The sequence below is a fragment of the Hipposideros armiger genome, unplaced genomic scaffold, assembly GCF_001890085.2.
Source record: "Hipposideros armiger isolate ML-2016 unplaced genomic scaffold, ASM189008v1 scaffold_502, whole genome shotgun sequence".
Lineage (NCBI taxonomy): Eukaryota > Metazoa > Chordata > Mammalia > Chiroptera > Hipposideridae > Hipposideros > Hipposideros armiger.
The window spans coordinates 694,462-720,958 of NW_017731852.1; the positions used below are offsets into that span (position 1 = coordinate 694,462).

The 26,497-nt window shown below is 54.4% G+C and overlaps 2 protein-coding genes across 8 annotated transcripts in view; one reads left to right on the forward strand and one right to left on the reverse strand.

Moving 5' to 3' along the window:
• Positions 1-21,385, forward strand: part of FBN3 (fibrillin 3) — a 79,067-nt gene extending 57,682 nt beyond the window's left edge. Inside the window, exons 30-52 of the mRNA XM_019667602.1 lie at positions 358-483; positions 760-885; positions 1,210-1,335; positions 1,592-1,708; positions 3,029-3,157; positions 3,687-3,806; positions 4,868-4,993; positions 5,901-6,053; positions 6,212-6,277; positions 6,487-6,612; positions 7,112-7,231; positions 7,338-7,460; positions 8,275-8,409; positions 8,551-8,676; positions 9,687-9,893; positions 10,727-10,852; positions 11,432-11,554; positions 11,755-11,871; positions 15,958-16,086; positions 16,174-16,293; positions 17,696-17,930; positions 18,519-18,666; positions 20,410-21,385. Coding sequence (XP_019523147.1) covers positions 358-483; positions 760-885; positions 1,210-1,335; positions 1,592-1,708; positions 3,029-3,157; positions 3,687-3,806; positions 4,868-4,993; positions 5,901-6,053; positions 6,212-6,277; positions 6,487-6,612; positions 7,112-7,231; positions 7,338-7,460; positions 8,275-8,409; positions 8,551-8,676; positions 9,687-9,893; positions 10,727-10,852; positions 11,432-11,554; positions 11,755-11,871; positions 15,958-16,086; positions 16,174-16,293; positions 17,696-17,930; positions 18,519-18,666; positions 20,410-20,748 — 3,263 coding nt within the window. The 3' untranslated portion in view covers positions 20,749-21,385. The remainder of the gene's footprint in view (positions 1-357; positions 484-759; positions 886-1,209; positions 1,336-1,591; positions 1,709-3,028; positions 3,158-3,686; positions 3,807-4,867; positions 4,994-5,900; positions 6,054-6,211; positions 6,278-6,486; positions 6,613-7,111; positions 7,232-7,337; positions 7,461-8,274; positions 8,410-8,550; positions 8,677-9,686; positions 9,894-10,726; positions 10,853-11,431; positions 11,555-11,754; positions 11,872-15,957; positions 16,087-16,173; positions 16,294-17,695; positions 17,931-18,518; positions 18,667-20,409) is intronic.
• Positions 21,386-22,677: 1,292 nt separating this feature from the next.
• CCL25 (C-C motif chemokine ligand 25) overlaps positions 22,678-26,497 on the reverse strand; it is a 32,117-nt gene continuing 28,297 nt past the window's right edge. For 5 of the 7 annotated variants that reach the window (XM_019667688.1, XM_019667685.1, XM_019667690.1 and 2 more), the window contains 5 exons: positions 25,944-26,043; positions 23,941-24,058; positions 23,710-23,846; positions 23,296-23,412; positions 22,678-23,061 (listed from right to left, as the gene is read on the reverse strand). In XM_019667688.1, the coding sequence (XP_019523233.1) occupies positions 23,054-23,061; positions 23,296-23,412; positions 23,710-23,846; positions 23,941-24,058; positions 25,944-26,016 (453 nt within the window). In that variant the 5' untranslated portion in view covers positions 26,017-26,043 and the 3' untranslated portion in view covers positions 22,678-23,053. Of the gene's footprint in view, positions 23,062-23,295; positions 23,413-23,709; positions 23,847-23,940; positions 24,059-25,943; positions 26,044-26,234; positions 26,255-26,497 lie in introns of those variants that run through there. The other 2 variants (XM_019667691.1, XM_019667692.1) reach the window with 2 other exon arrangements.

Consider the following 26,497-nt stretch of genomic DNA (forward strand, 5'->3'; position numbering starts at 1 on the left):
GACCACACTGTGTTCTCCATTCATCCGTTGACATGTTCAGTTTCTTGCTAAACATTGTCCCAGGACTTCCCCATGCAGCTTCCTGCCGACACACAGGGCTGGCTGCTTTACTCCAGCAGACCCCCTCAAAGCAGGCTTGCTGGGCCACAGCAAATGTGTTTTTAGTTGTCATTCAAAGACTGTCTCCCCTGCTCTAGTCTTTCCTCCCACATTCTGATCTCATTTTGGCTACAGCAGGACTTTTCCAGCGTGTGCTGGTGTGGGGCCGCTTCTTCTCCCAGACTGCAGGTCCCTTAGCTCAGGGTCCTCAGGTGTTCCCGGGGGCTGGGCTGCCCCTGATGCTGGCACCCTCCCTAGACATCGACGAGTGTGGCGAGATCCCTGCCATCTGTGCCAGCGGGGTCTGCATCAACCAGATTGGGAGCTTCCGCTGCGAGTGCCCCACGGGTTTCAGCTACAACAGTGTGCTGCTGATCTGTGAAGGTGCCGCCCTCCCCGTTCTCCCATCCCTGGGTGGGATGCTGGACCCTCACGCCATACCGTCTGGGCACGTCATTTAAGCTCTGTGAACCTCGGTTTCCCCCTCTGCTCATTGGAACTAACGCCTTTTCGAGGGGCTTCATCCCACATAACCAACCTCACTCTGATTCTGGCTGCTCCGGAGGGACCACCCACTCCAAAGCCAGGAACTGGGTTTGGGATTTTATTATGGCAGGGAAGGTCTCTCCTTTACCCATCCCCATTGGCCGTATTCCCCAGATGTGGACGAATGTGCCAGCGGGGAGAGCCCCTGCCAGCAGAGTGCCGACTGCATTAACATCCCTGGCAGCTACCGCTGCCAATGCGCCCGAGGGTACAAGCTGTTGCCAGGCGGGGCTTGTGTGGGTAAGTGGGGACCCCAGCAGGTGCAGGGTAGGGAAGTAAGGGAGTGGGATACGAGACAAAGCCAGGCTCTGTCCACTGTGACTAAGGTAGGGCATGGCTCTGTCCAGACTTTTCTCCTTGGCTGGAGTATGGGCTGGTGGGGGTGCCGAGAGCATCTGTTCACAGGGGAGTAATGAGGGTGAAATGGGGGGTAGAGAGCTTGGTGCTGGCAGCAGCTCGAATGGGGGGCTTGCAGGCAGGTACTGGCTTTCCCATCACAGCATGCAAAGGCTTAGGAAACACTGGGGTCGTGGTCCTGGGGACACACTGCCCGCTGTTTTCCAGGACGGAACGAGTGTCAGGAGATCCCAAATGTCTGTAGCCACGGTGACTGTGTGGACACAGAGGGCAGCTACGCATGCCTGTGTCACCGTGGCTTCCGGGCCTCGGTGGACCAGACCCTGTGCATGGGTGAGAGCTCCTTCCTGACCCCCTTTGCAGACCGAGCGGCCAAGTGTGCACTCCTCTGGGGTGGAGACAGTACTTCTATCCATCCTGGCACTTAAAACATTGGTAAAATGACTTACTCACCTCCCTGTGCCTCAGTTTTCCCATCAGTAAAATGGGGGCAATAAATAGTAGCAAGGATGCTTCCCAGCCCCTCACTGCCTGAGCTGCTCATTGCCCTGGGTGAGCTGGGCAGGGATCGGGGGCTTTGCTCTGACAGACATTGATGAGTGTGACCGGCAGCCATGTGGAAATGGGACCTGTAAGAACATCGTTGGCTCCTACAACTGCCTCTGCTTCCCTGGCTTTGTGATGACACACAATGGAGATTGCATGGGTGAGTCATGTGGGCTGGCAGGTAGACCTCGGTGTACCCCACTGAAAAGTGGGTCTGTGGCTTGAGGGTGTCCCTTTGAAATAAAGGCTCTTGCCCCAGGAATCCATTCAGAAAAACAACCCCAGGGGATTGAAAACAAGTCAACCACAAAGTTCCCCATACCTCTTTAGTTGTCAGATGCCAGGGGTCCCTCACTAGAGCTTACACTCAGGGGGATGGGAGGCAGATGGACGGTAGAGAGAGGAAGCTGAAGGGTGAAGCAAGACCTGGGTGCTGTGATGCTGGCAGTTTAGCACAGTGGCTAAAAGCATGGATTCCAAGGCCAGGTGGTGTAACTTCAAATCCTAGCTTTACCACCTGCCAGCTGTGTGACCCTAGACAAGTCATTTACCTCTCTGTGCTATAGTTTCCTCCAGTAAAATGGAGATTAATAGTATTATAGTAACTACGTGTATTAATGGCAGAACAAATAGACTTATGAACAAGGAATATTATCAGAGATAAGGAGAGACATTATATTGGGTTGTCGGAAAAGTCATGACGTATTTTGTCTATGTTTTTGTTGCAAAAAAAAGACATCACAGTCATAAATGCATATGCATCTAACAATAGAGCTTCAAAACAAATGAAGTAAAAATTGACAGAACTGAAAAAGAAATAGGCAAATCTATGTTATAATTGGAGATTTCAACACTCCTTCCTTAGTAATAGAGGGAACAAATACAAAATCAGTAAAGATATAGGAGACCTGAACAACGCTGTTAACCACCTAGACCTGACTGATATTTCTAGAACATTCCAGAAAACACATTCTTCTCAAGTGCATGTGGACATTCACCAGGAAAGACCATAGTTTGGGCCATAAAACAAGCCTTAACAAATTTAAAAGAACTGAAGTCACACAAAGTAAGTCCTCAGAATGTAAGGGAATTAAACCAGAAATCAGTCACAGAAGGCTATCCATAAAATCCTCATATATTTGGAAATTAAGATATATACTCCTAAATAATCCATAGGTCAAAGAAGAAATAAGGGAATTTAGAAACTATTTCTAATTAAATGAAGATGAAAACACAACATGAAATGTGTGAGCTGCAACCAAGGGAGTACCTAGAGGCAAATTCATAGCATTAAAAGCTCATATTGGAAAATATTGATATCTGCCTCCTAGAGTAGTTGTAAGGCTAATGTACAGAGCCTGGCATGTGAGCACGCTATAAATTGAAGTCACTGCCTTAACTTCCTTGTGGATGGAAGTGCAAGGGAGGCTCAGAGCCCCATTTCTGTGGGTGATCCCATTTGCCCATCTCTCCTTTGCAGATGTGAATGAGTGTACCACCCTGGCAGGGGAGGTGTGTCGATTTGGCCAGTGCCTCAACACAGCTGGCTCCTTTCACTGCCTCTGCCAGGATGGCTTTGAGCTCACAGCTGATGGAAAGAACTGTATGGGTGAGTCTTGCATGGTGCTGGGAGCCATCTCAGCTAGCCCCTGCTCCAAATTTACATGCAGTTGGTACTTCTGCATGATCATGGTTCCATTTCTTAATCATGCGTTTATTTTAATGTATGAAAAGAAGAAATAAAACCAGCACATGATACCCATGTTTTCATAGGGTTTGTAGTTGAGGGTGAGGCTGTTTTAAAAATCTACGTTTATCAAAATGCAGAATAATAGAGGTGCTAAGTGGATGCCATAGAAACCGTGAATGGGGTCTTCAGGTGGCTCAAGATTAGGAACCTTGCTTTCTTTTTCCTTAGATACCACTTTGCCCCACCCATGACCCCCATCAGGACTCAGAATACCCATCCCTACCTGCCCCAGTTTTTCCGAGTCTTAGCCCTTTCCTGGCTCCAGGACTGCCACAGAGAAGGCTTGTCCTGGGGCCCCATCATGCATTGACTGTAGGTGCTGGTCCTGGTCCCAGGCAAGCCCCCTGACACCAGCTGGTGCTGGGACCCCTCCTCCTCCTCTCCACAGATACCAACGAGTGTCTCAGCCTCGCAGGAACCTGCCTGCCAGGCACTTGCCAGAATCTAGAGGGCTCCTTCCGCTGCATCTGTCCCCCCGGCTTCCAGGTGCAGATTGACAGCTGTATTGGTGAGTGTCTGCCCCCACTTCCCAGCTCTGGGGCCAGGGAGGCATCTCTGGGCCTCTGTTCCCCATCTGTAACATAGGCATGTCAGCTAGGATCACGGTGAGGGTGGAGACACACAGAATGAGACCCAGTACATCTCCACACAGTATTATAAGCATAAATTTAATTATTAGGATTATTTTTGGGCTCCAGGCTGAGGGCTCTCGCTGTCTTGGGCCCACAGGCTTCCTTGTGAATCCTATAAAATGGCCATGGGTGTGGGGTCTCACTGCGCCTAAGATTACCGAAACAGAATTCACTCGATGCGTAATGGGCAAGGTCAGTCTGGCCTGAGTTCCACTGGTGTTGTCCCCCATCTAGGTGACTGTACAGTGTGGGCTAACCTGGACCAGTCTAGCCTGTCCACCTCTAGTAGTATATTCATCCACTTAGACGAGCCTTGTACAGCCTGGGCTAACCTGGACCAGTCTGGCCTGGCCTCCAATCTAATCCATATGGGCTAGTCTTACACACTCTGAGCTAACCTGGACTAGTTTGGCCCGACCACCTCTGTTCCAGTCTTCCATCTGGGCTAGCTTCATATAGTGCACATTAACCTGGACCAGTCTAGCCTGGCCTCCACCAATCTAATCCATCTCAGCTAGCCTGTACAACCTGGGCTAACTTAGACCCATCTGGCCTTGTACAGTGTGGGTTAACCTGGACCAGTCTGGCCTGACCACCTCTGGTCTATTCCATCTGGGCTGGCCTAACACAGTGTGAACTAACTCCATCCAGTGTAGGCTAAATTTATCTAGTCTCAGTTATTTTATACAAATTTTGTCTCTAAAGATGAACTTTTCCTGACCATGACCCCTACTCTGAAGACACCTTCTAGGAAAGACCCCCCCACACACTGCCCACTTGTTGCTCTGGCTCATACTGAGCCCCAGGGCCACTGCACCGGGTCAGTTCCTGGGCCCCTGGGCCCCCACTCCATCTACCTCTCCTGACAGCTGAGGCTGCCCCACTCTGGTGGGGGTCCTGCTTGCACCCCACCCAGTTCATGTCCCTGCCTCTCCAGACATCGACGAGTGCTCAGAGGAGCCCAACCTCTGCCTCTTTGGCACCTGTACCAACAGTCCTGGGAGTTTCCAGTGCCTCTGCCTGCCTGGCTTTGTCCTGTCTGACAATGGACGCCGTTGCTTTGGTGAGTCCAGGGCCAGGGAGTACACAGGGCTTCGGAAAGAGAGGGAGGTAGGGTGGGGAAGAGTCAGATCAACCAGAAAAGGGGGCTGCAGTTTCTTGTATAGCTCTCCTGGACCTCTTCCCGACAGAGGGCCTTTTCTGCATTAGTGGGGTTATCCTGGTCCAACCAATCTCTTGGCCAGTCAGGTCCTTTCTATGGAGGGCTAACCTGGTCCAGTCTAGGCTAGCCTGGTCTCTTGGGCTTGGGCTGTCCTGTGTGGGCTGCAGTTGCCTTAGCTGGGCTGGCTTCATCTCAGGTGGGCTAGCCGTATCCAATGTGAGTAGCCTTATCTAATGTGGGCTAGCCTCATTCGATCTGAGCCAGCCTCTTTATCCCCAGGTTGGGAGTAACAATGGGGCGAGCAGGACAATGCTACCAGTATTTGTTGTTCTGGTGCCAGGTTTGGCCCAAACCCCAACCTGCCCATGAAGATTTCTCAGGTTGATTGGAGTCTGGGGCTGAGGACTGGGGGTCAGCGACAAGAATTTGGAGTCTGAAGTCTGAGGTCCTCTGGCTCCCTGGAATCAGTCACTTTGCCTCTCCAAGAAGGGGCTTCTGATCAAGAATAACATGGCTGAGTTTGACCGTTCTCCCTGTCCCGGGGGGCACTCCCACAGCAGTGAAAGTGCTGCTAGAAGGAATTCCCAAGGGTCCAGCAAAAAGCCCTCGGGCTAACCCTCTTTGGGCCAGTGTGGGTCACATGTCTATCTCTGAACCAGTCACCATGGTCAGGGGCCTGGAATGTTCTGATGGGTCGCTCGTAGAGGCAGGACCACCCACTTGTAGGGACTCGGGTGGAAGAGGCCTGCAGGGCCGGTGGGAACTGCTGATCACCCTTCCAGCAGTTCTCTGGGGAATCATCCCACAGACACACGGCAGAGTTTCTGCTTCACCCATTTTGAAAGCGGAAGGTGCTCGGTGCCCAAAGCTTTCAACACCACCAAGAGCCGGTGCTGTTGCAGCCAGAGGCCTGGTGAGGGCTGGAACGACCCCTGCGAGCTCTGTCCTCAGGAGGGCAGTGGTGAGCAACCAACCCTGTCCAGTCTCCCCGATTCTGTTTGCCTGCCCCCCATCTTTTCTTCAGCCTTCCTTTCTTCAGCCTTCCCTACACCCTCTTGGGGAGTCCTGAGGGCTGCACCTGGCCCCTGACCCTCACCCCTTTCACTTCTCGCTGTCCAGCTGCCTTCCAGGAGCTCTGCCCCTTTGGCCATGGGGCAGTCCCAGGCCCGGATGAGACGCGGCAAGGTGAGTCCCTCACCCACATGCTAAGAGCCCCTCTGGGCTGCCACTCCTTTCTCATTCAGCCCCATCTGGGCTCTACCTGGGTTACCAAGTCTCATGTTGCCCCTTGGCCCATGGGTGGCCTTCCCTCCACTGGCCTGGAGGGAAGGAAGAGACCCTCAGTGTGGTTGGAGTATGACAGGTGCCATGCCTGCAACTTCTGCCATCCTCAGATGTGAACGAGTGTGCAGAGAACCCTGGTGTCTGTGCCAATGGTCATTGTGTCAACACCGATGGCTCTTTTCGCTGCGAGTGCCCCTTCGGCTATAGCCTGGACTTCACAGGCATCAGTTGTGTGGGTGAGTGACAGCCTGCATCTCACAAAAGAGCAGAGCGGGGGCAGGGCAAACACAACCCAAGGCAGGATCCTGTCTCTCAACTACTGTCACTCTCCCCACCCACTCTTTCTTCTCTCTGTTATTTACTCACTCACTCACTCATTTACTGAGTCAGTCACTTGCTCACTCATTAATCCACACATTCACACACAGGTATTCATCCATTCATTCACTTATTCATACACCCTCTCATTCATTCACTTGCTCACTCATTCATTTACTCACTCATTCACTTATTTACTCACTCATTTGTTCACTCATTTACTCCTTTGTTCACTCATTCACTCAGTCACTCATTCACTTATTCATTGAAGGCATACCGTATGCTGCCCTGTGTCCAGCCTAGAGCTGCACCAGATCAGGCCCTGTCCAGTGTGGTCGTCAGTGGGAAGGCAGCCAGGACAGTATCGAGGATGAAGGGCTCTCTGCAGGCACTGACCTCCCCCTTACTCCACCCCAGACACAGACGAATGCTCCTTCGGGCACCCCTGTGGGGAAGGCACCTGCACCAACGTCATCGGAGGCTTTGAATGTGCCTGCGCTGATGGCTTTGAGCCTGGCCCCATGATGACCTGTGAGGGTACGACCCTACTTGTCCAGGACCTGGGCTGTGTGATGGGGAGGGGCGGGGGTAGGGGTCCCGCAGGCAGACCCCGCCTAGCCGGCACCTCCACTGGCCTTCCCAGACATCAACGAGTGCTCCCTGAACCCCCTCCTTTGTGCCTTCCGCTGCCTCAACACTGAAGGCTCCTACACGTGCGCCTGCCCAGCCGGCTACACCTTGCGAGAGGACGGGTCCATGTGCCAAGGTAGAACCTGCACAGGCAGGCGGGATGGTCAGGGCCCCCAGGGCTCCCCATGCCTCCATCCTGAGAAAAAAGGGAGAAATGAGAGCCTGTGCCTCCAAGAGTGGGAATGGACAGTAAGTGATATGGCGAGGGGAGAGTGAGGCAAATGAGTGTGTAGAGAGTGTGCTTTTGTAACTGGTGACTCTGCTTCTGTTATGAAAATGGGGTGCTAGCATCTTGGGTCCTGAGTCTAACAGCACAGTGGGCGTGGCTCTGGAAGCCTCTCCGGTGGCAGCTGGACATGCCCTGTGTGGGATAGGGCAGTGGGGACAGCAATTAAGCCCCGCAGCGGACATGTGGCAATGTCTGGAGACATTTTTTATTGTCTCCATTGGGTATGTGTGGGGAGAGTGATACTGGCATTGAGTAGCCTGGGATGCTGTGAAATATCCTACGATGCACAGAACAGCCTCCCACCACAGAGAATTTTCTGGTCTCAAATGTCCATAGTTTCAAGCATGAGACACCCTGGGCTGAGATGTGGCCCCTCTAGGGCTATTTCAGGGTCAGTGTTCCAGTGAGCACGGTGAAAGCCAGACAGATTCACAGACCCTGATGTGGTCAGGCGAAGTGGGTGTTCAGGACAGCCCTGACCCCTTGGTGTCTCAGGAGGCCTGGGCCAGGCAGGGGAGGGACGGGAGCCTGGCAGTGCTGCAGGAACCTCACTTGGGCCCCACCTGAGGCCACCTACGACTTGGGATCCAGGCCCCCACAGCCTGGGGCCCGGCCATGGGGCGCCTGACCTTGGCCACCATCCATCCCTGGTCATCTGCAGATGTGGACGAGTGTGTAGACGGCCAGCAGGACTGCCACACCCGGGGCATGCTGTGCAAGAACCTCATTGGCACCTTCACCTGTGTCTGCCCCCCGGGCATGCAGCCCCAGCTTGGCTCTGGGGAGGGCTGCATAGGTACGGGGGCTTTGGGGGTGCAGGGAGCCCCGCAGAGAGGAGAAGTCAGAGCAAGAGGAAGCAGGCGGGCGGGCAGACATTGAAATGGGGGAGGCAGGCTCGGGGCCTCCCCACCGGCTTATCTTATCTGTCCCACGTCAGATGAGGATGAGTGCCACACCCAGCCCAGACCCTGTGCCAACGGCCGCTGTGTCAACACCGCAGGCAGCTTCCGATGCGACTGCGATGAGGGCTTCCGGCCCAGCCCTGCCCTCACCGAGTGCCATGGTGAGTGTGGCCAGGCATGGGCACGGGGGACGCAGCCACCCAATGCCTGTCCCTCCTGATGCCTGGGAGCTTCCTGAGGCAGGAATGGGTTCTGGGGCACCAAAGAGGCCCACGGGGTTGCTGAGCTGATCTAGACACATGTGTCCTCCATACGCCTCCATGCTTCCCTTTGTCCTTTCAGCCAAACACCCTGGAACAGCAGATCATCCCCCCGAAACCCTATCCATCACACCCAGTGACCGGCCCTCCCCAGGTTCACCGCTTCCTGGGGCTAAACCTGGCAGGCAACCCACTTATACTATCTATCCTGGCAACTTGTCTTTCCCTGTCCCCACACATTCCCTGCCACTCGTATCTCCTCCCTCTTCATTCTCCCCACCCAACACAGTCTCCACCCCCAGCGTCTGGCCAGATGTGTGTGTCCAGCTGCCTTCAGGACCTCCTGTTCCTAATACCCCTCAGACACAGCTATCACCCCAAAATAAGCCCAGCCTCTCTGCCCCTGAGCCCCGTCTCGGTGATGCTCCCAAGCCAGCCCACTAGAGTAACCAGAAGCCTCCTCTCCCTCACCTGACGTCCAGTGTCCAGCCTGCCCTCTCCACTTCCCGCACGTCTCTGGACATCACCCTTCTGCCCTGTCCCCACCATCTGTCCAGGCTGCCACCACCTCTTGCTAATGCCCCAGTGTTCTTCGGCCTCCACGCTGCCCCTTGACCCTCTGATCTCTCTACGGCCAGAGGGATGCTGCCCTTGGTCCTGAGTGAGCGACCCAGCATCTGCAGCCCAGGGTGGCTCTCTCACCTTCAGGTCTATAGCTTCTGCCACAGCTGTAGCCTCAGCCCCAGCCCAGAGGGGTTTAACAGTGCTAGGGAACAACAGCTTGGAAGATGGCATCCCATACCTCTGCACAGCCGTGTCAGAGATGTCTGGGAGGCCCCCAGACACCCCAATGGAAGGGGGACTCTGATGGTGCGTTTCTCCCACTCACCATCCCCATTCGTTCTCTGCAGACATCCGGCAGGGGCCCTGCTTCTCCGAGGTGCTGCAGACCACATGCCAGGCCCCTTCGAGCAGTGGCGCTGCAGTCACCAGGGTGGAGTGCTGTTGCGGGGGCGGCCGTGGCTGGGGGCCCCGCTGCGAACTCTGTCCCCTGCCTGGTACCACTGCTCACAAGAAGCTGTGTCCTCACGGCGCAGGCTACACTGTCGAGGGCAGAGGTGGGTGGGAGTTTGCCCATGGTCGCGCTGGATAAAGAGAGTGTGTGTGTGTGTGTGTATATGTGTATGAACCAGTGAGAACCCATTCTTGGCTCTGTGTGAGTGCACGAACTTGGGTGGACAGGTGAGCAGGTGTGTGAGGCAATGCATGTGTTCTTTGTTCTTTTGTGTGTAGGCTCATTATTGAGCATGTGAAAGCGGAAGATCTGGTGCGCGTTCTCCTTGTGTGTGAGCTGGTTAGTGAGCACATGTGTGTGCGGATGAGGGTGGGAGCTGGTGTGTGTTCTGTGCGTGTGAGTTGGGTGAGGAGTACACACCAGAAGGTGATGGGGAGGGAGTGAGCCAGTCTTGTGTTCTGGGTTCCGGTGAGTGTGTGTGAGTTGGTATTGTGTGTATGAGTGTATCTGTGTGTGAGCATGTCTCATCTAGCATGTCAGTGAGGATGACAGATCATCCGAAGTAAGCATCAGTGACATCAGGGGCTGAGAAGTGCCTTTGCGAGGGTGCGTCTGGGGGACAGAGGAGCCCCTGAGTGTGTGTACTCGTGATTCTGCAGGAGTGTGTGTGTGTGTGTGCGTGTGTGACTGGTATGCAATGCTTGTGTGTCACTGTGCTTCCGCGTATGTGGGGTGGGTATGTCCCCCAGGGTGTTCTCAGTGTCCAGTGGAAGGAGCTTCATTAAAGTGTCCTGCTGGTGGAAGTGCCACCCACAGCATGAGGTGTGGTCCCAGCTCCAGGGTGCAGGGAGGGGAAAGGGCTGGTGGGCAAATGGGAGCAGGCATGCCCCAGTGACCCGAGGCAGCCAGACCCAGCCGAGCCCTCCTTATCCCCAGATGTGGACGAGTGCCATGTACTCTCTCACCTATGTCCCCACGGTGAGTGCATCAACAGCCTTGGCTCTTTCCGCTGCCACTGCCAGGATGGGTACAGGCCAGATGCCACTGCCACAGCCTGCCTGGGTGAGTCCCCTGATCCCCATCCCCTGGCCCAGCCCAGCCCCTCTGCACAGCATCTGGCCTGCGCTTCTGTGAGAAAACCAAGACCAGAAGCGACAGAGATCATATGGACCACAAAGTTGAAAATATTCACTAATCCTTCCTATTACCCCGACCTTATTTGGGCCACTTTCCTCCTGTTGTTTTGTACATCTGAAGATTTTCAGTTACCTTGTATAGCAGTATTCCTCTAAGTCAGGGGTTGGCAAACACAGCCCAATGGCCGACTCTGGCCCTTGGCTTATTTTTGTCAATAAAGTTTTATTGGCACACAGTCACAGCTGTTTGTTTCCTTACCCTGTATGGCTGCTTTCCTGCTACAAAGGCATACTTAAGTAGTTGGAACTGAGACTGTTTGGCCCAGAAAGCCCAACGTGATTACTCTGGCTTTTTACAAAAAGTGTCAATTGCTTATATAAGCCCACAGGTTCTGGATGGCTAAGGTCTGGGAAGGAGGCTATAGCGGGGCCGCAGTGGAGACCCCAGCCTCTGAGCCCCTGGGAATGCCTGTCTAATCCCCCTGCATGCTGTGATCCCCTCTAGATGTGGACGAGTGCAGCCAGACCCCCACACCGTGCACCTTCCTCTGCAAAAACACGGAGGGCAGTTTCCTGTGTGCCTGCCCCCGCGGCTACCTGCTGGAGGAGGACGGCAGGACCTGCAGAGGTGATGTCTGTCCCTTCCTTCCCCTCGTGCCCTGTGGGGCTCCATCCCTGCCCCCCAGGGATGCCCCGGGCACATCCCATGCCATCTCACCCTCTCCCTACTGCATGGCATTGGACGCCATCTCTAGGGTCTTTCCCCTGGGAAGCCCCCAGCCCCAGCTAGGCCCTGCCCTGAGCCCCCTGGGACCATCTGTGCCACAGACCTGGATGAGTGTACCTCCAGGCAGCACAACTGCCAGTTCTTCTGTGTCAACACCATCGGCGCCTTTACCTGCCACTGTCCCCCCGGCTTCACCCAACGCCACCAGGCCTGCTTCGGTGAGTTCCCTCACTTCATGCAGCATCTGGTGCATGACTGTGGCCTTCACTTATTTGTTCACAAAAAAAATAGCAAGTGCCCAGTGGCATCTAGAACCTCAGTCTCCCTCCTCCCCTAGGGATCTGGGAGGTCCGCCCTCAGGGGTTCCTCTGACCTTGGCCCAGGACATGTGATCAGTCCCTGCTGGGTCTGTCTCCCAAGCCCCTCTCCAGGGTGCTCATGAAAAAGCCCTGGGGCTCACAGGGTCCAAAGGGGAAGTTGGCTCTGAACCCAAAGCTGCAGGAGCACCTGTCACTCCCATCACTTCTTAGTGTCTTGTGGCCCAGGAGAGCCAGACTTTCCCAGAGGGCCAAGCCCAGCCAAGGGTGGCCCCATTAAGGTTCCCACTAATCCACTTATCCAACAGCTACTGAGCACCTGCTGTGTACCAGGCAGTGCTCTAGACCCGAGGTCAGCAGACTCCAAACCCCAGATCAAGCCTGGCTCCCTGCTTGCTTTTGTTAATAAAGTTTCATTGGCACACAGCCATGCCTGTTTATTTACGTCCTGTCTATGGCTGCCTTTGTGCTACAGTGGCAGAGCTGAGTATTTGCAACAGAGTCAAAAATGTTTCCTATCTGGCCTTTTACAGAAGTGGTGTCTAGCTGCGTTCTAGACTCTGAGGGTACAGAAATGGATACGAGGGTTAAGCTTGCTGCGGTCACTGACCGACCCTGCTAGCAAGGAATCAGACTAGAAACAAACATAACAATAAGTTAACACTGTAGCATGTTCAAAGGTGACATGTAGTGTGAAAGAAAAAAAAAAGCAGAGTGAGGAAATCAGGAAGGCTGCAATTTTCAGGAGAAGCCTCATCAAAAGGGGACATTTGAGGAAAGATTTGAAGGAGGTCAAGAGAGCCATGTGCATATTGGGGAAGAGCGTTCTGGGCCTTGAAATAATGTATTTCTCTTTTTCCTCATAGTAATGTTATTTTCCCTGCCTCCTAAGATGAGCATCCTTAACATGTATGTGTACAGCTATATGTGTGTACACACACAGCCCATGTGCCAGCACACACTCATCCCACGTGTACATGACACACAGCAAGCTCACACAGATCTTCTTTCATTAGATTCAATTCTCAGCCAGGCTCCCCATTGTATAGTTACCATGGATTGAACGCTTCAGATCATTCGTGACTAACATCTGTATAGCCTGTACTCTTGGTGGGTGGTCTTCGGCTAACTAAATCAGAGGTTGGCAAACTTTTTCTATCAAGGGCCTGTTAGTGGATATTTCAACTTTGTGGTCCACATGGTCTCTGTTGTAATCACTCAACTCAGCTGTTTTAACTCAAAAGCAGCCATAGATGATATGTCATAAATGCTTGTGCATGACTGTGTGTCAGTAAAACTTGATTTACATAAACAGGTGGTGGGCTGGATTTGTCCCATGGGTTTGCTGACAACTGAACTAGAAGTTCACACTCATATGACCACAATAGGCCACCCTGACCCTTGGTTCACTGGTGAGAATCCAGGACTAGTCTCTGTGGCCCCTCGAGTGACAGCTCAGATGACAGGAATGAGACCACACACAGCTTCAGGAGCTCCTCTGCTTAAAAGCCCCATTTTCCCAATGCCTCTTGCACCCAAGAGAGATCCCAGGACCCCAAAGGGATATACCTGGTGTCAATAATCTCCACACTTAAGGAAGCCAAAACTTGAATTTCCTACCCTGAAATGTATTGTTCGTTCCCTAGAACCCCAGTCCACATGCAATTTACCAGCTATGGCCATTTTCACCATAGCAACATTGCCTGGTAACTCAGGCTGCCATAACAATATACTGTAACCTGAATGGCTTAAACAACTGCTCACAGTTCTGGAGGCGGGGAGTCTTCAGATCAAAGTGCTGGCAGGGTGGGTTCCTGGTGAAGACTTTCTTTCTGGCCTGTAGATGGCTGTCTTCTCATGTGTGCTCACATGATGGAGAAAGAGTGAGAGCCAGCAATCTGGCGTCTCCTCTCCTAAGGGCACTAATGCCATCATGGGGGCCCCCACCCTCACGCCCTCCTCTAACCCTGATCACCGCCCAAAGGCCCCATCTCCAACTACCACCACATTGGGAGTTAGGGCTTCAACATACGAATTTTTGCGGGGGACACAAACATTCAGTCTACAACACTGGCTGGCATCCCACAATTGTCAGGTTTCCATGAGGACAAAGCACAACAGCTACCCCAGGTTATTTTCCCATAGAAAAGGAAAAGGGGTTTTGTTGTTGGAAAGTGGGCCTTTTTCGGCGCGAAATCCAGGTCCTTGGCAACTCAAGCAAGGGATTGAACGAGATGCTGGAGTAAAGCACTGAAAAAGTAGTTTGTTCGAAAAGATAATACATTTCAAAGAGTAGAAGTAGGCCGGAGCAGTAGAGAATGTCTCAAGGGCCCATTATGAGAAAAGAAATTACATTCCAAAGAGTTTGGAGTGGGCCACGTGCAAAGGCGTGGCTCAAAAAAGGCTCAAAAAGGAAGAAGCGGTCAAAAGGTCAAGGTGTCCAAAAAGGGAAAAAGAAAAACGCAGATTTCCCAGGACTTGGGTGTTTGTTTTTTAAACTGAGCCATCCTGCCACCTGTTGGCAGCTCAACAGCTGCTCAGCTCGGGCCGGGAATCCAACCGCTGTTGCTCAGAGCTCAAACTCTTGAGCGAGCTCTTAACCAACTGAATCACTCAGCAGGCACAGGACTTGGGGTTTTTATCCCTTCTCTGGAATGGGCTGTTCCCCTAAGGGGGTGGGACTACTTGATTGGCACCTGTGGTTGACAGGCTGTACTGCGCAGGTGCGAGTGACTGCTCTGATCTAGTTGTACCCATTTGTTTTAGGGGTAGATCGTTACAATGAAAAGAAGTTTTGGGTTGAGAGGGGAGGTCACCGGGTGGTCACATCCTGTGGGACGTGCAGGAATGCAGAGACCCAATGTCTGCCTCTAACTGCCTGCCTTGTTTTCCCCTTGAGAGACGTGATCCCCATAAAATCTCTATGGGAAGCTGGGGGACAGGAGGTCTCTTCTTCTGTATCTGCTTCCTGCTGGGTAGGGGCGTAGAGCTGTCCCTGCCCATTGAGGGATTCACAGAACTCTCACCCTAGCTGATCTCAGATGGAAGGAAGGGGTCTTGAGCTCTGCCTGGAAGACCATGTTGGCTGCTTTGGTTGCGACCAGCAATCTTGTTGGGGTATTCTCTGTATCCCCAAAGTCCCTGAATGAGGAAAAATAGATTTCAATTAATAAATCTGTTAGCTCTCATGAAGCCTGTTGCCATTCAGCCTGTTACTCAGGTGGCGTCAGTTGTCTGGGTCCAAAATGGGTTTGGCATTCAGTTTACTGGCCTGGGAGATATTAAGAAGTCACAGGCTTTCAAGTAGTTATCTGAAGCAGGGGTAGGAGACTTCTATTGTTTAGGATTCAGAAACTGATTTACAAAGCAATCAAGAAGCAGGGGGATAGAATTTTAGGATTCTGGCTAGGAGCAATCTTTAGTCTAGGCTTTACAAACTGGTTAAAAAAGTAATCAAAGCCAAGAGCTAAGGAACTAAGAAACTAGGGAGGAGACTTAACATTTCTATACTTAATATTTCTATAGGAAAGAAAACTTAAAATTATTTGTGGGGGGCACTCTCTTGGCCGGTAACAGTTTTATTAATCTTTTATTCCTATCCCAAGCACTGTCCTAAACCCTTCACATGATTAGATAAATTTAATTCTCACAAAAACTCAGTGAGGTGGGTATCGTTATCTCCATGCCACAGCTGAGGAAACTGAGGCACAGAGCGGGTAAGTCAGTTGCCCCAGGTCACACAGCTTTGAGGTGGTACAGATGAGATTCAGAGTCCTATATGTGTGTGATCTCAAATGTTCGTGGGCATTCTGTGAGGTGGGAACTGTCACAGAGCTTATTTCACAGAGGGAGAAACTGAGGCACAAAGAAAGGGTAAGTGACTTGCCTGAAGCCACATAGTTAATCAGGTGGTGGGCCCAGCATCATGGCGCCTGACACGAATTCCATAACCACCAGACGGCCCTGCCGGCTCTCTGTCCACAACAGATAATGATGAGTGCTTGGCCCAGCCTGACCTATGTGGCACCCGGGGACGCTGCCACAACACCCCAGGCAGCTTCAGCTGTGAGTGCTATCAAGGCTTCACCCTGGACAGCTCAGGCCATGGCTGCGAAGGTAGAGCCGGGTTTTAGGCGGAATCTAGGCCTGGGAGGTGGTCCTGAAGGGGGCCAGGCAAGCCCTCTCTCCCTCTCTGTCTTACAGACGTGGATGAATGCGATGGGCCCCATCGCTGCCAGCACGGCTGTCAGAACGAGCTGGGGGGTTACCGCTGCAGCTGCCCCCAGGGTTTCACCCCACACTCTCAGTGGAGCCAGTGTGTGGGTGAGTGGCAGGGGCTGGGAGGAAGCTGGGGCCCCCACCAGAACCTGTCCAGAGTGGGTGACTAGGAACCACCCCCCTGCAGGATATTGTGACAAGCACACCTACCTACAGGTCAGATGGGCCAGCCTGGAGAGTAATGCGTTCCCCATTGCCGGGAAATCAGGAGACTGCAGAGCCAGCATGGGAAAGCTCAAGTCTATTTCTTAGGGAGTGGTGACCTGGAGGGCTCAGATGACAAAGATTCTGAGATGGTGCCTGTGATCATGGGGAAAGAGTGCTGTGATTGATTGTTGGTGTCTGCCATGGGTGTGGCAGTGGGGACTGGGGGCATGCATGCCACACCTTTGCCATAGCTATTGCAGAAGCTCTCAGCTTGGGGGGGCTAGCCTCCTGCCCCTCAGCCTTCTCCATTGCATGCCCTTCTTTGCTGCTCCAGGCCCTCTAAATGACAGCCTTGTCCTCACCACCTCTCTTTCTCCCCTGCAGTCTGGCTTTCACTCTTGACCCTTGTCGGGGCCGCTCTCCCTCGACTTCTTCACCTCCTTTGCTCTCTTGGCACGCCTTCCTGACCCTTCCGGATACTCTCTCCTTTCTTGGCCTTGTGACGTGGCTGTCCCCACTCCTACCACCTCACCAGCACTGCCTTTTCTCCAGCTCCTCCTCCGGCCCCATATAGTGGGTCCTCAGCTATGTTCCACATCTGTCCCCCATTGCCCTGTAGCGTCTGACCCCTGGGGACCAATCAGGCTATTGCCTCTGCTGCCAGTTCCTCATTCTCAGCTTGTCTGCGCCTCTGCATACTTATTCATTCCTACAGCCATGGTTTGCGCAGGACCTGCCTGGCACCAAGCCCTGCGGACATAGACATGAGTCGAGAAACAGATTCCAGAGCCCATCCCTGCCCTCTAGTCCGGTCTCGCGGGGGGAAACGGATTAATCAGGCCAGTGGTTCTCAACTGGGAACCATTTTACCCGCTGGGGCACATTTTGAAGCGTCTTAGAGATATCTGTAGTTGTCACAGCTGAGCGGTGGGTGCTCTTGGCATTGAGTGTGTGGGGGCCAAGGATGCTGCTCAACACCCCACAGTGCCCAGGACATGCCCCGCCCCTCCTAAGTCATCTGGTCACATATGTCAACAGTGCCAAAAGGGAGAGACCTTGTTTTAGACCACCCCATAATTTATGATTTCTGGGAAGTTTTTAGAAATGCTTTAGAGGAAAAATTATAGGGCTGAGGGGCTCACAGGTTTGATGGAAGTTTTGACATTGACCTTGGGCTCTGAAAGCACCTGGAGTTGCTGAGTGGGGAGGAGGAGCGTTGCAGGTGGATGGCTCTGGGGGTGCGAAAGCTGGCCCCCACACCCACCCCCTACGTCCTCTCTCTCTCCTTCCCCACCCTAAGACAAGAATGAGTGTGTCCTATCACCTACGGCCTGTGGCAGCGCTTCCTGCCACAACACGCTGGGTGGCTTCCACTGCGTCTGTCCCTCTGGCTTTGACTTTGACCAGACCCTGGGGGGATGCCAGGATGTGGACGAGTGTGCAGTGCGGGGGGGACCCTGTAGCTACAGCTGCGCCAACACCCCTGGCGGCTTCCTGTGCGGCTGCCCCCAAGGCTACTTCCGGGCTGGGCAAGGGTGAGTGGGGTGGGCACAGACCCCCAAACCCTGGGAGTGTATGCACATGTACCAGCCTGTGCACACACATGTGCACGGAAAATGGGGCACAGAGCCCCAGTGGCACCTGTACATGTGCATGCAAAAGCTCACACCCATTGTGGTGTACTGTTTTTGTGGCACTTCTGCATGCTTGCATGTCCATAGTGACAGATGCATGCTTCTCCGTAACACACTCGAGCGTATGCATGGTTCACATCCATGTCAACATGTCCAAGCACCCTGTGTGTTCATATATCCCAATATGCACATACACAAGCACACATCAGCATTCCAGCGTGTACACAGGTTTGCACACGCAAACGCCCCTGGGTGCACTCAGGTACATTCATATAGCCCTGAGTGCATGCAGGTTCACACCTCTGCCCAGGTAAGCCAAGGATGCATGCACGCACATACCTCTGGGTAGGTGCATGCAAAGCCACACTGGCACATTTACATGATAGCACTTGTGCCCACGGGTAGTGTGGCTCCAATGGAGTGTGAGGGTGGCTGGGGAGGTCCCACCAGCCTGTCCCTGAAGGCCTGTCTCCCCCTGTCCTGGCCTAGGCACTGTGTCTCCGGCCTGAGCCTCAGCCCCGGATCCCAGAATGGCCCAGATGAGGAGCTGGTCTCGCCTGAATCCTGCTACGAATGCAAGATCAACAGCCTCCCGCCTCGTGACCGGGCACGGCGCAGTGCACACGGGGGCCACCAGGTGCCATGGGGAATGCACTGGGCATGGTGGCACAGTCAGAGGTGGGGGCAGCTAGAGGACGGGACAAAGGTGGGAACACTAGACTGTGCCCCAGCTAGTTCCCATGCCATGGTGCCGACTGGGCCTGCCTGCATTTCCTCAGCTCCCAGATTCCTCTCAGGGCTTTGGGGGCCACAGAGCCCCACCACCCTACCACACTCCTGGTGATGAGTCAGGTACCTACCACACAGACTCTGGCTGGGCTGTGATGCTCCCTGTGATCCCTTCCATGGTACTTGGATGCAGGAGAAATGGCTTGGCTCCCTGCCAACCCTGCCTATATCCCCAAACTTGTCACCAGCTCCTGGCTGGCAAAGCTCTTCCTCATAGCTCCTTTGAATTTAGCACCAATGCTGGCCACACACGGTAGCCCATGGCAGCCCACTGCCAAAGGGGCTGCAGCCTACGCCGTCGCCGGCAACTCACGGCAGCCCAGCTCCAGGTCGAGCTGTTGTTCACCATCTTAGCTGTAGAGGGCAGTGTCACTGGTCCATGTGGGATCCAAACCGGGGATCAGAGCTGATGTCCCAAGCCAGCTCTTAACTAACGCGCCACTCGGCCAGCCCCTCTCCAGTATTTTTTCACCCCTCTTTTTGGGAAAAATGGTGGCTGTATATATTATCCCATTGTTACCATTATTTTCTGTGAGCTTCACAAGGTAGGGCCCTGTGTCTGTCAGGTTTACTGCTATGTCACCAGCCCTTGGTCCTCAGTAAGAGTGAGTGGAGTGGCTATCTGGGCTCCTGGGATGCACCCTGTGCCTTTGCCTGCAATACGCACCGATTGTCAGTAAGAGCACATGTCTGAGCAACACTTAATGGGGAAGGGCTGAAATCTCCAGAACGGAGGGTTTGCGGAAACAGGCATAGCTTTCCTTTAATGCAAAAGCAAAACACCCCCATCAGCATGTCAATTAGGCAGAACAAACACAGCTCAGAACAAAAGAGAAAGAAACACAGATAACCTCCTGTGTGATTGGATGCAGCACCCAGCCCAGAGTTAGCCTGCCATTGAGGCTGGCTGGCTTACTCAGGGCCCTGTCCAGCTGCCAGGACCAGGAAGGCACTCACAGGAACTCAGATAAAGAGGGTTTGTCATCTGCACACACAGGGCTCTCAAAGAGCCCAGATATAGGAAGTGTAGCCGGCCTCCGGGAACCGGAAAGCTGTCGGGCAACTCTTGTCCCTAGCCAAGCCTGATCTTGTGTTCCTCTCACCGTGTCTGGTCTGGTATCCTCTCTGGGGCTGACTTCTGCTGCAAGGCCCTTGGTCATAACTCCAGCCGCCCCAGGCCGCCTTTGAGTGACCTTATGTCTCTGGGGCCTGAAGCCATCTGATTAATGCCCTGTCCAGGACTCTGAGGACAAACCCTCAATTCCCTCTGCCCAGACTGGCAAAGATCTCACTAAAGCCGCTCCGCCAAGACTAGGAGTCTGGAGGCAGCATGTAAAAGTGGCTGCCTACCTTCCCTGTTCGCTTTCCCTCTGGGAACCAGTCTCCACTTTCATGCCTGTGTCTATAGCCCAAGCTGATTTCTGGCCTTTTGGATGGAGGGCTAGACAGAAGTCAAGGGCAGAGAGTGTTCCGTGTTTTCCTCCTCTTTAGAGATTGGCTAGAATCTCCCTGTGGCCATGACTCCATGGCCCCCCACCCATCGCATTCAGTTCTGCCAGCCTCTCACCATCCACCTGGTCTTTCTCCCCAGGTGAGCCTGGCAAGCCTTGACTCAGAGGTCCCACTGACCTTGGGCTTGAACCTCTCGCGCCTGGGCCAAGCTGAGCACATTCTGGAGCTGCGGCCAGTGCTGGAGAGTCTAGGGAACCGGGTCCGCTATGTCATTGCCCACGGCAATGAGCAAGGTTTCTTCCGCATGCATCACCTCCGTGGCCTCAGTTCTCTGCAGCTGGGGCGTCGGAGGCCAGGGCCTGGAACTTACCAGCTGGAGGTGGTGAGCGTGGCAGGGCCCTGGGGCATCTGGCCAGAGGAGCAGATGGGGCCAGGGGTCCTGGCCTTACGGTTGAAGGTACGGCTGCAGCTGCTGTAGCCGGGAGAGGCCCTCACCTCCCGCCTAGCTCCAGGTCCCTCCCGCAACCCCCTCTCCAGACTCACTGTCTGGGCAACACCCAACCCTTGCCTCATTCCACGGGGTTTTGGGGAAACTGATGAAACTGCTCGCTACACACCGCAGGGACACCCTGGTGACAAGCCCTGGCCTTGATGGGCCCCAGGGCCTCCATGCCGTCCTCCTCTCCAGAGGTGGGAGATTCTGGAACTGAGAATGATTGATCCCCGGTGGCGATGGCTGACCAGGTGGAACCCCGAAACTCAGGAAGAATGACATGCTACACTATGACCTCAGGCGAGCCCAGCCTCTTCCCAACACTCAGCTTTCCCTGGAGACAGCTGGAAGCTGTGGCCTGCACCCTCCACCTCCAACACTAGGGTCGAGCAGGGCCCTATGATTCACTGTATTCGGTCAATCTCAGGCTTGAACTTCTGCACTGCACCAGGGCTCAACCGCCGGGGGTCAGTGGGATATGGGAAAGGCAGCTGGGGTGGGCATGGCGCTCATCCCTGAGAGCAGTAGGGCCCCCAGGGCCCCAGCCAGAGTTGATGACATGCAGCCATGTTCATGCCCCCAGGGGGCTGGGTTAAGGTTCTAAGGATGCTTTATATCAGAAGCAGAGAAACAATAAAGTTATTTTGGGTTATGTCTGCCCCCTTGGCGTGCTCTCAAAGTAAGAAGATGCTGCCCACAGCAGAGCCACATGGGGAACCGGAGACCCCGGGAGGGCGGAAGCTGGGAAGCATGAGCTTTAGCCCCAGGCTCCGAGAAGAAGGTGAGAGGTGGGTGGAGACCACCCTCTACCTGGGGGTCCGGACACCGTCCCCAGGTACAAGTAGGCTCTGCCAACTTCAGACCGGTGAAGCTGGCACAAACAGCCCTCGTGAGTTCACCAATACTAGTGAAAATAGCTTACGTTTCTGGACCACACATTGTATCTCGGGAATCCTTCTAAATATTTTCCAATTATTGACCTGTTTGGTCATCACTCCAACCATGGAATAGATGCTCTTATTCTCATCCCCATTTTTCAGATTAGAAAACTGAGGCTCAGAGAGGTTAAGACACTTGACTAAGGGGACTCCAGGTGGCCAGGTTCAAAGTCAGGCAGCTGTGCCTCATCCGCCACGCTATCCTGCCTGTCTCTAGGTTGGGCCAGATCTACCAAGTTTGAATGGCCAGAAGTATATTTAGTGCATGTGCATGTCACATACGGGAGTATATTTAGTCCCCACAAACTTGTATGAAGCAGGCAGTGTTACTGCATTTTACTGGGGGGGCGGGGGGGGGAACCAAGGCTTAGAGAATCTGTGGAATCTGCCTGAGTCACCCACATAGCATAGTAGGGTCTGGTTGTGCCCTAGGTTCCTCTGAGTCTGTCCCCTGGCTCCAAACCACCTCTTGTCCTCTAGAGATGGTGCATTTGGTTTTCATCCAGAGCGTTCTCTGTGGTGGTGGAAACAGACTGCCTGAGAACAGCACAGTTGGGTGGCTCAAGTCTGGGTGGTGACCTGGACCCCAAAGTGTGGCCCTTCCTCCTCCTGCAGAGCCTCACTACTAGTGCCTGGTCCCAGGCCTCTGTCCTGGCCAGGGTCTGGTTCACCCGACTTAGGAGCTTCTGAGCTCCCGTCAGAGCTTGCAGAGGCTCCTCTGTTCGTTAACCAGTCACTGCAGCCCAGGGATCTGGGCAGAGCAAGCATGTGACCCCCGCTCTATAGACGAGGAAGGAGGTGCCAAGAGAGTGAGCAGTTTGTTGTTCAAGCTCACCAGCTGGACTCACGCGGACCTGCAGCCAGCATTTCCAGTGCTTGGCCCTCCAGAGCAGTCTGCTATGAGGGCTGAGCGCAGATCCTGCAGTGAGGGAATCGTGGGATTCAGCACCCCATAACGAAATGGGACAGACAGAAATGACATTCCACCAAAGGTTTATTTTAAAAAGCATAGCCTGAGACAGACTGGAGCTTTGCAAGACCCAGAGGGACACAGGCAGGTATGGCCCAGGGTGGGTGGCAAGAGACTGTAGGTGGATGGTGTATCTCAATTGTTCTCTATAAGACCTGTTGCCCAGGGTTGGCTCTGCTTCCCAGAGCAGACAGGGGCTTGAAATAAGGTCAGCTCCCTTATTCCAGCTGCCTAAGGAGCAGGAGGTGGCAGAGGTGAGGGAACCAATGCAGCAGACTTAGAGATGGAGCTTTGGCTTGAAGGACTGGAGCTGCACCGTGACCCTCATGGCGGAGAAAGGTCCAGCCCATCTTGTGCTGGTTCATCCTGAAGATGTGTGGGCTTACTCTCCTGCAGAAGGGATTGGAAAGGATGGCAGGTGACAGGGACTGGAGTGGAGCCAAAGCCCCCTGGGCTGGGTCAAGGTAGTAGACACCTAGGATCCTCCCATGTGGGGCTGTCCATAGAGTCATCCTTCCTTGGTCCTGAAGGTGAGTCCCCCGACCCAGTCTAGGCTCATCATGAACCCTCATCCCTCAGCAGCGATGGTGGGTAGAAGGGTGGTCAAATGATCAGAGCCCTTACCTGGATTAGCTGTTGTCAGGCGAGAGGCATTCCTCTGGCTGCTTCTGGTGTGATCTTTAAGCTTGAGTGGCAGCCTGAAGTTTCCAGAGCTCAACTTCTTTCCCCCAGAGTGAGAGCCTGGCAGAGACAGAGAACGAGAGAAAAATAAGAGCCAGCCAATATCCTTTGAGCGCCTGGATCCAGCCGAGCCTGAAGCCATTTGCTTGACCTTTCCATCTCTGGCAATTCAAAGTGTTTTAATTAAAAGAATTGCTCATTCACTCAGCCTCCCACTCCCCAGCAACTGGCTTTCTTTGGGGTGGGGCCGCTGTCAGCATTCTGGGCTGCAATTCCCTCCTTTGGGGGTTGAGAAGCTCAGGAGCCTCAGCAGGGAGGGTAGAAGCCTCTATCAGTGCTGGGCTGGGGTCTCATCACCTTGGGAGGTTCTCCGGGTACCTTGGGGATGCTTTGGATGGGCCTCGTTCCGAGTATCCAGAATCCTCATCCCAAACTGCACCCACTTGTCCTTTGGGTTCCCACACACCATCTTCTGTCTGCGGGGGAAGTAGAATCTGTGCAGGGAGTGGGGATGCCAGGTTAGTGTGTAAGCGGGGAACAAAGCTATGTGTGAGCCCTCCCAGCCCCAGCCCCCACTGTCCCGCTCACATCACGGCCGGCAGGTTACAGCTCCCGCTCACATCCTGGCGCCGGTAACTCCGGGCATGGCTGAGCACGGTCCGCCTTACGTGGGGGTGGTAGGCCAGGCAGCAGTCCTCAAAGACGCCTGCAATCACATGGCCACCGCGGACTCACTTTTCTGTGTGTCTGTGGGTCTGCATGTGCACTGTGTGTGCAGGCTCAGCCACCACTGTAGGCACCCGCGAACACACCACAAACATACGACCGCAGTCCCAGGCCCAGTGGAGGCTGAGGGACAGCCCAGGCGATAAGGAAGCCATTTGGTTCACCTTTGGTCCTTGATATGGGACAGCTGGCAGGAGTTGAGAAGGCCTGCAGGGCCCGGCTAGGAAGGGCCTGGGACCTCAAAATAAATGGGGGACTAAGGCCATTTCCACTCCTGCTCTGGAGCAGAGGGAAAAGAGGGCAGGTGGGCCACCCTACCCTAAGAAGGGGCCACCACTCCCATCTGGGTCCCTCCCGCTAAAATGAGCGAGCTGGCCTGCTGCTCCTTATGTCCTGGCTCCCACTCCAGGCTGGCCTTCCCCACCTAGGTCTACCTCAGGTATCTCCTCTTCTCTGTCCTCATCAGAGTGACCACTGAGTCACCTGGCCAGAGACTGGGAAGTCTCTGTTCATTTATCCATTGGTCAAACAAAAGCATTTAGAGCTCTTAGTGCCAGATGCGGGGACAAACGCAGAGGGGAATTGGGCCCAGTGTTGTCATGGGGATGGCCCGGCCTGGTGGGTAGGCTGAGAAGTTGACCTGTGCTGACAGGGGAAACACAGGGACTTGGAGGGGAGGTGCTCAGAGGAGAAGATGCTGGGCCAGGGGGTCTGGAAGCAGAGGATGAATTGATGCAGGAGAAGGTACAGAGGCCTTCAGGGTCCTCTGGGATCTGTCCCTCTGCTGGTCCTGGCAGAGCGCAGAGGGAGGGAGGGGTGAGAGGGAGGGCTTCAGCAGCCCCAGAGGGCAAGGGGCAGTGGAGTCAGATAGACCCTGGGCTGAAGTCCCAAGCAGGCATTTCCTGGGGCTTGGGGCCACTCTGCCCCAGGATCAAAGGGCCTGCCCCAGGCTGGGCCTGGCTTCTGGAATGGGCCTCCTATAGCACAACAATGGGAACGAAGCCCAGCCCCCTTGGGGCAAAGGCTAAGGTCTGCTGGTGGCCTGGCTAGGGCCTTAGACGTAGTGAGGGGCAGGTGGGGCAGGTGGGTGGGGCCATAGGACCTCGACCCTGCCTGGCCTACTGCTGGGGTTCAGCTGCCTCCAAGGGCCCACAAGAACAGAGGACACAGTGATACGACACACTGCATGCCTAGAACTGGACTTCAGTCACCAAATCCTCAAGTGCCTAATCGAGGGAGAGGATGGATTTCTGGTTAATAACAGTAACAGTTACCACTGTTGTTGCCAGCGGGCACTGGGCCAAGAATTTGTGGGCATCAGCCCATCAGATCTTCATGGCCCCTCTCTGCGGTGGGGATCTAGAGCCCCACTTTGCAGATGAGGAAACTGAGGCTCATAAAGGCAGAGGAGTGACTCTCGGCCGGACCACACAGTTGGCTGGGGTGGGGGGAAGCCGGGATGGGGGACCCATTCCTGTTAGTCTCCAGGGCTCTGCAAGATCAGGTCACCGCAGTGCGTCCCTGGGGGTAAGCAGCTAGGCCACTGCTGGGAGTCACCCTCTGCTCCTCACAGTCCCTGGGCCAGCTGGAGTCCCCAAAGGGAGGAGTTAGGTCATGGACTGTGGTGAAGGGATCATGGGGGCTCCGGAAGAGAGGCTGGGGGACCCTGCAGTGCCAAGGAGCTGCACAGGTGCCAGGAGTTTCTGCAATCCTGGGGTCGGGGAGCTGTCAGAGAATTCAGTGGTGGAGATTGGCTCAGAGGGGGCTTCTGGAGGGGACAAGACAGGAAAACGAGGAGGGCACAGAAGGATGGATGGGGACGGGAAATCTGAGGGAAGGAGGGTAGGTATGGCTCAAGATAGTACCTTGAGCATGGACAGTGGGGGCCCATGTATCCACAAAGCAGGACACCAGGAAGGCCAAGAGCCACAAGTTCATGGTGCAGGCTGGTTCTCCTCGCTTAGCCTTGAGGGAACGGGGAAGTGAGGGTGAGGAGGACCCAAAATGAGCAGCAGCAGGCACTGGGAACACCCCCCCACCCCCACCCCCACCCCGTCTTGAGCCAAGGCCTTCTGCAAGGGAGGCAGGAGGCACAGGATGGGGACAAGTTCCAGAGAGACCAGCTGCTGGTCTCAGCTGTGGTGGGGGGCACTCACCAAAGCCTGTGGGGTCCCTGGTGCCTCTGGAGTGTATGCCAAAGTGTCCTGCCCAGTAGCCAGCAGGCTTTCCCCTTTTATAGATGGAGCCCCACCCTGCTGTCACCTGCCCTCCTCCACCCACCTCCCTCCACTCCAACTCCTCTTCCATTCCACCTCCCTCGGGCTCCTCCCTCCTGCCCCGCCCTCCTCTCTTCTCCCTAGTTCTTTCTAGCTCAGCGGTTCTCAACCTTCCTAATGCCGCGACCCCTTAATACAGTTCC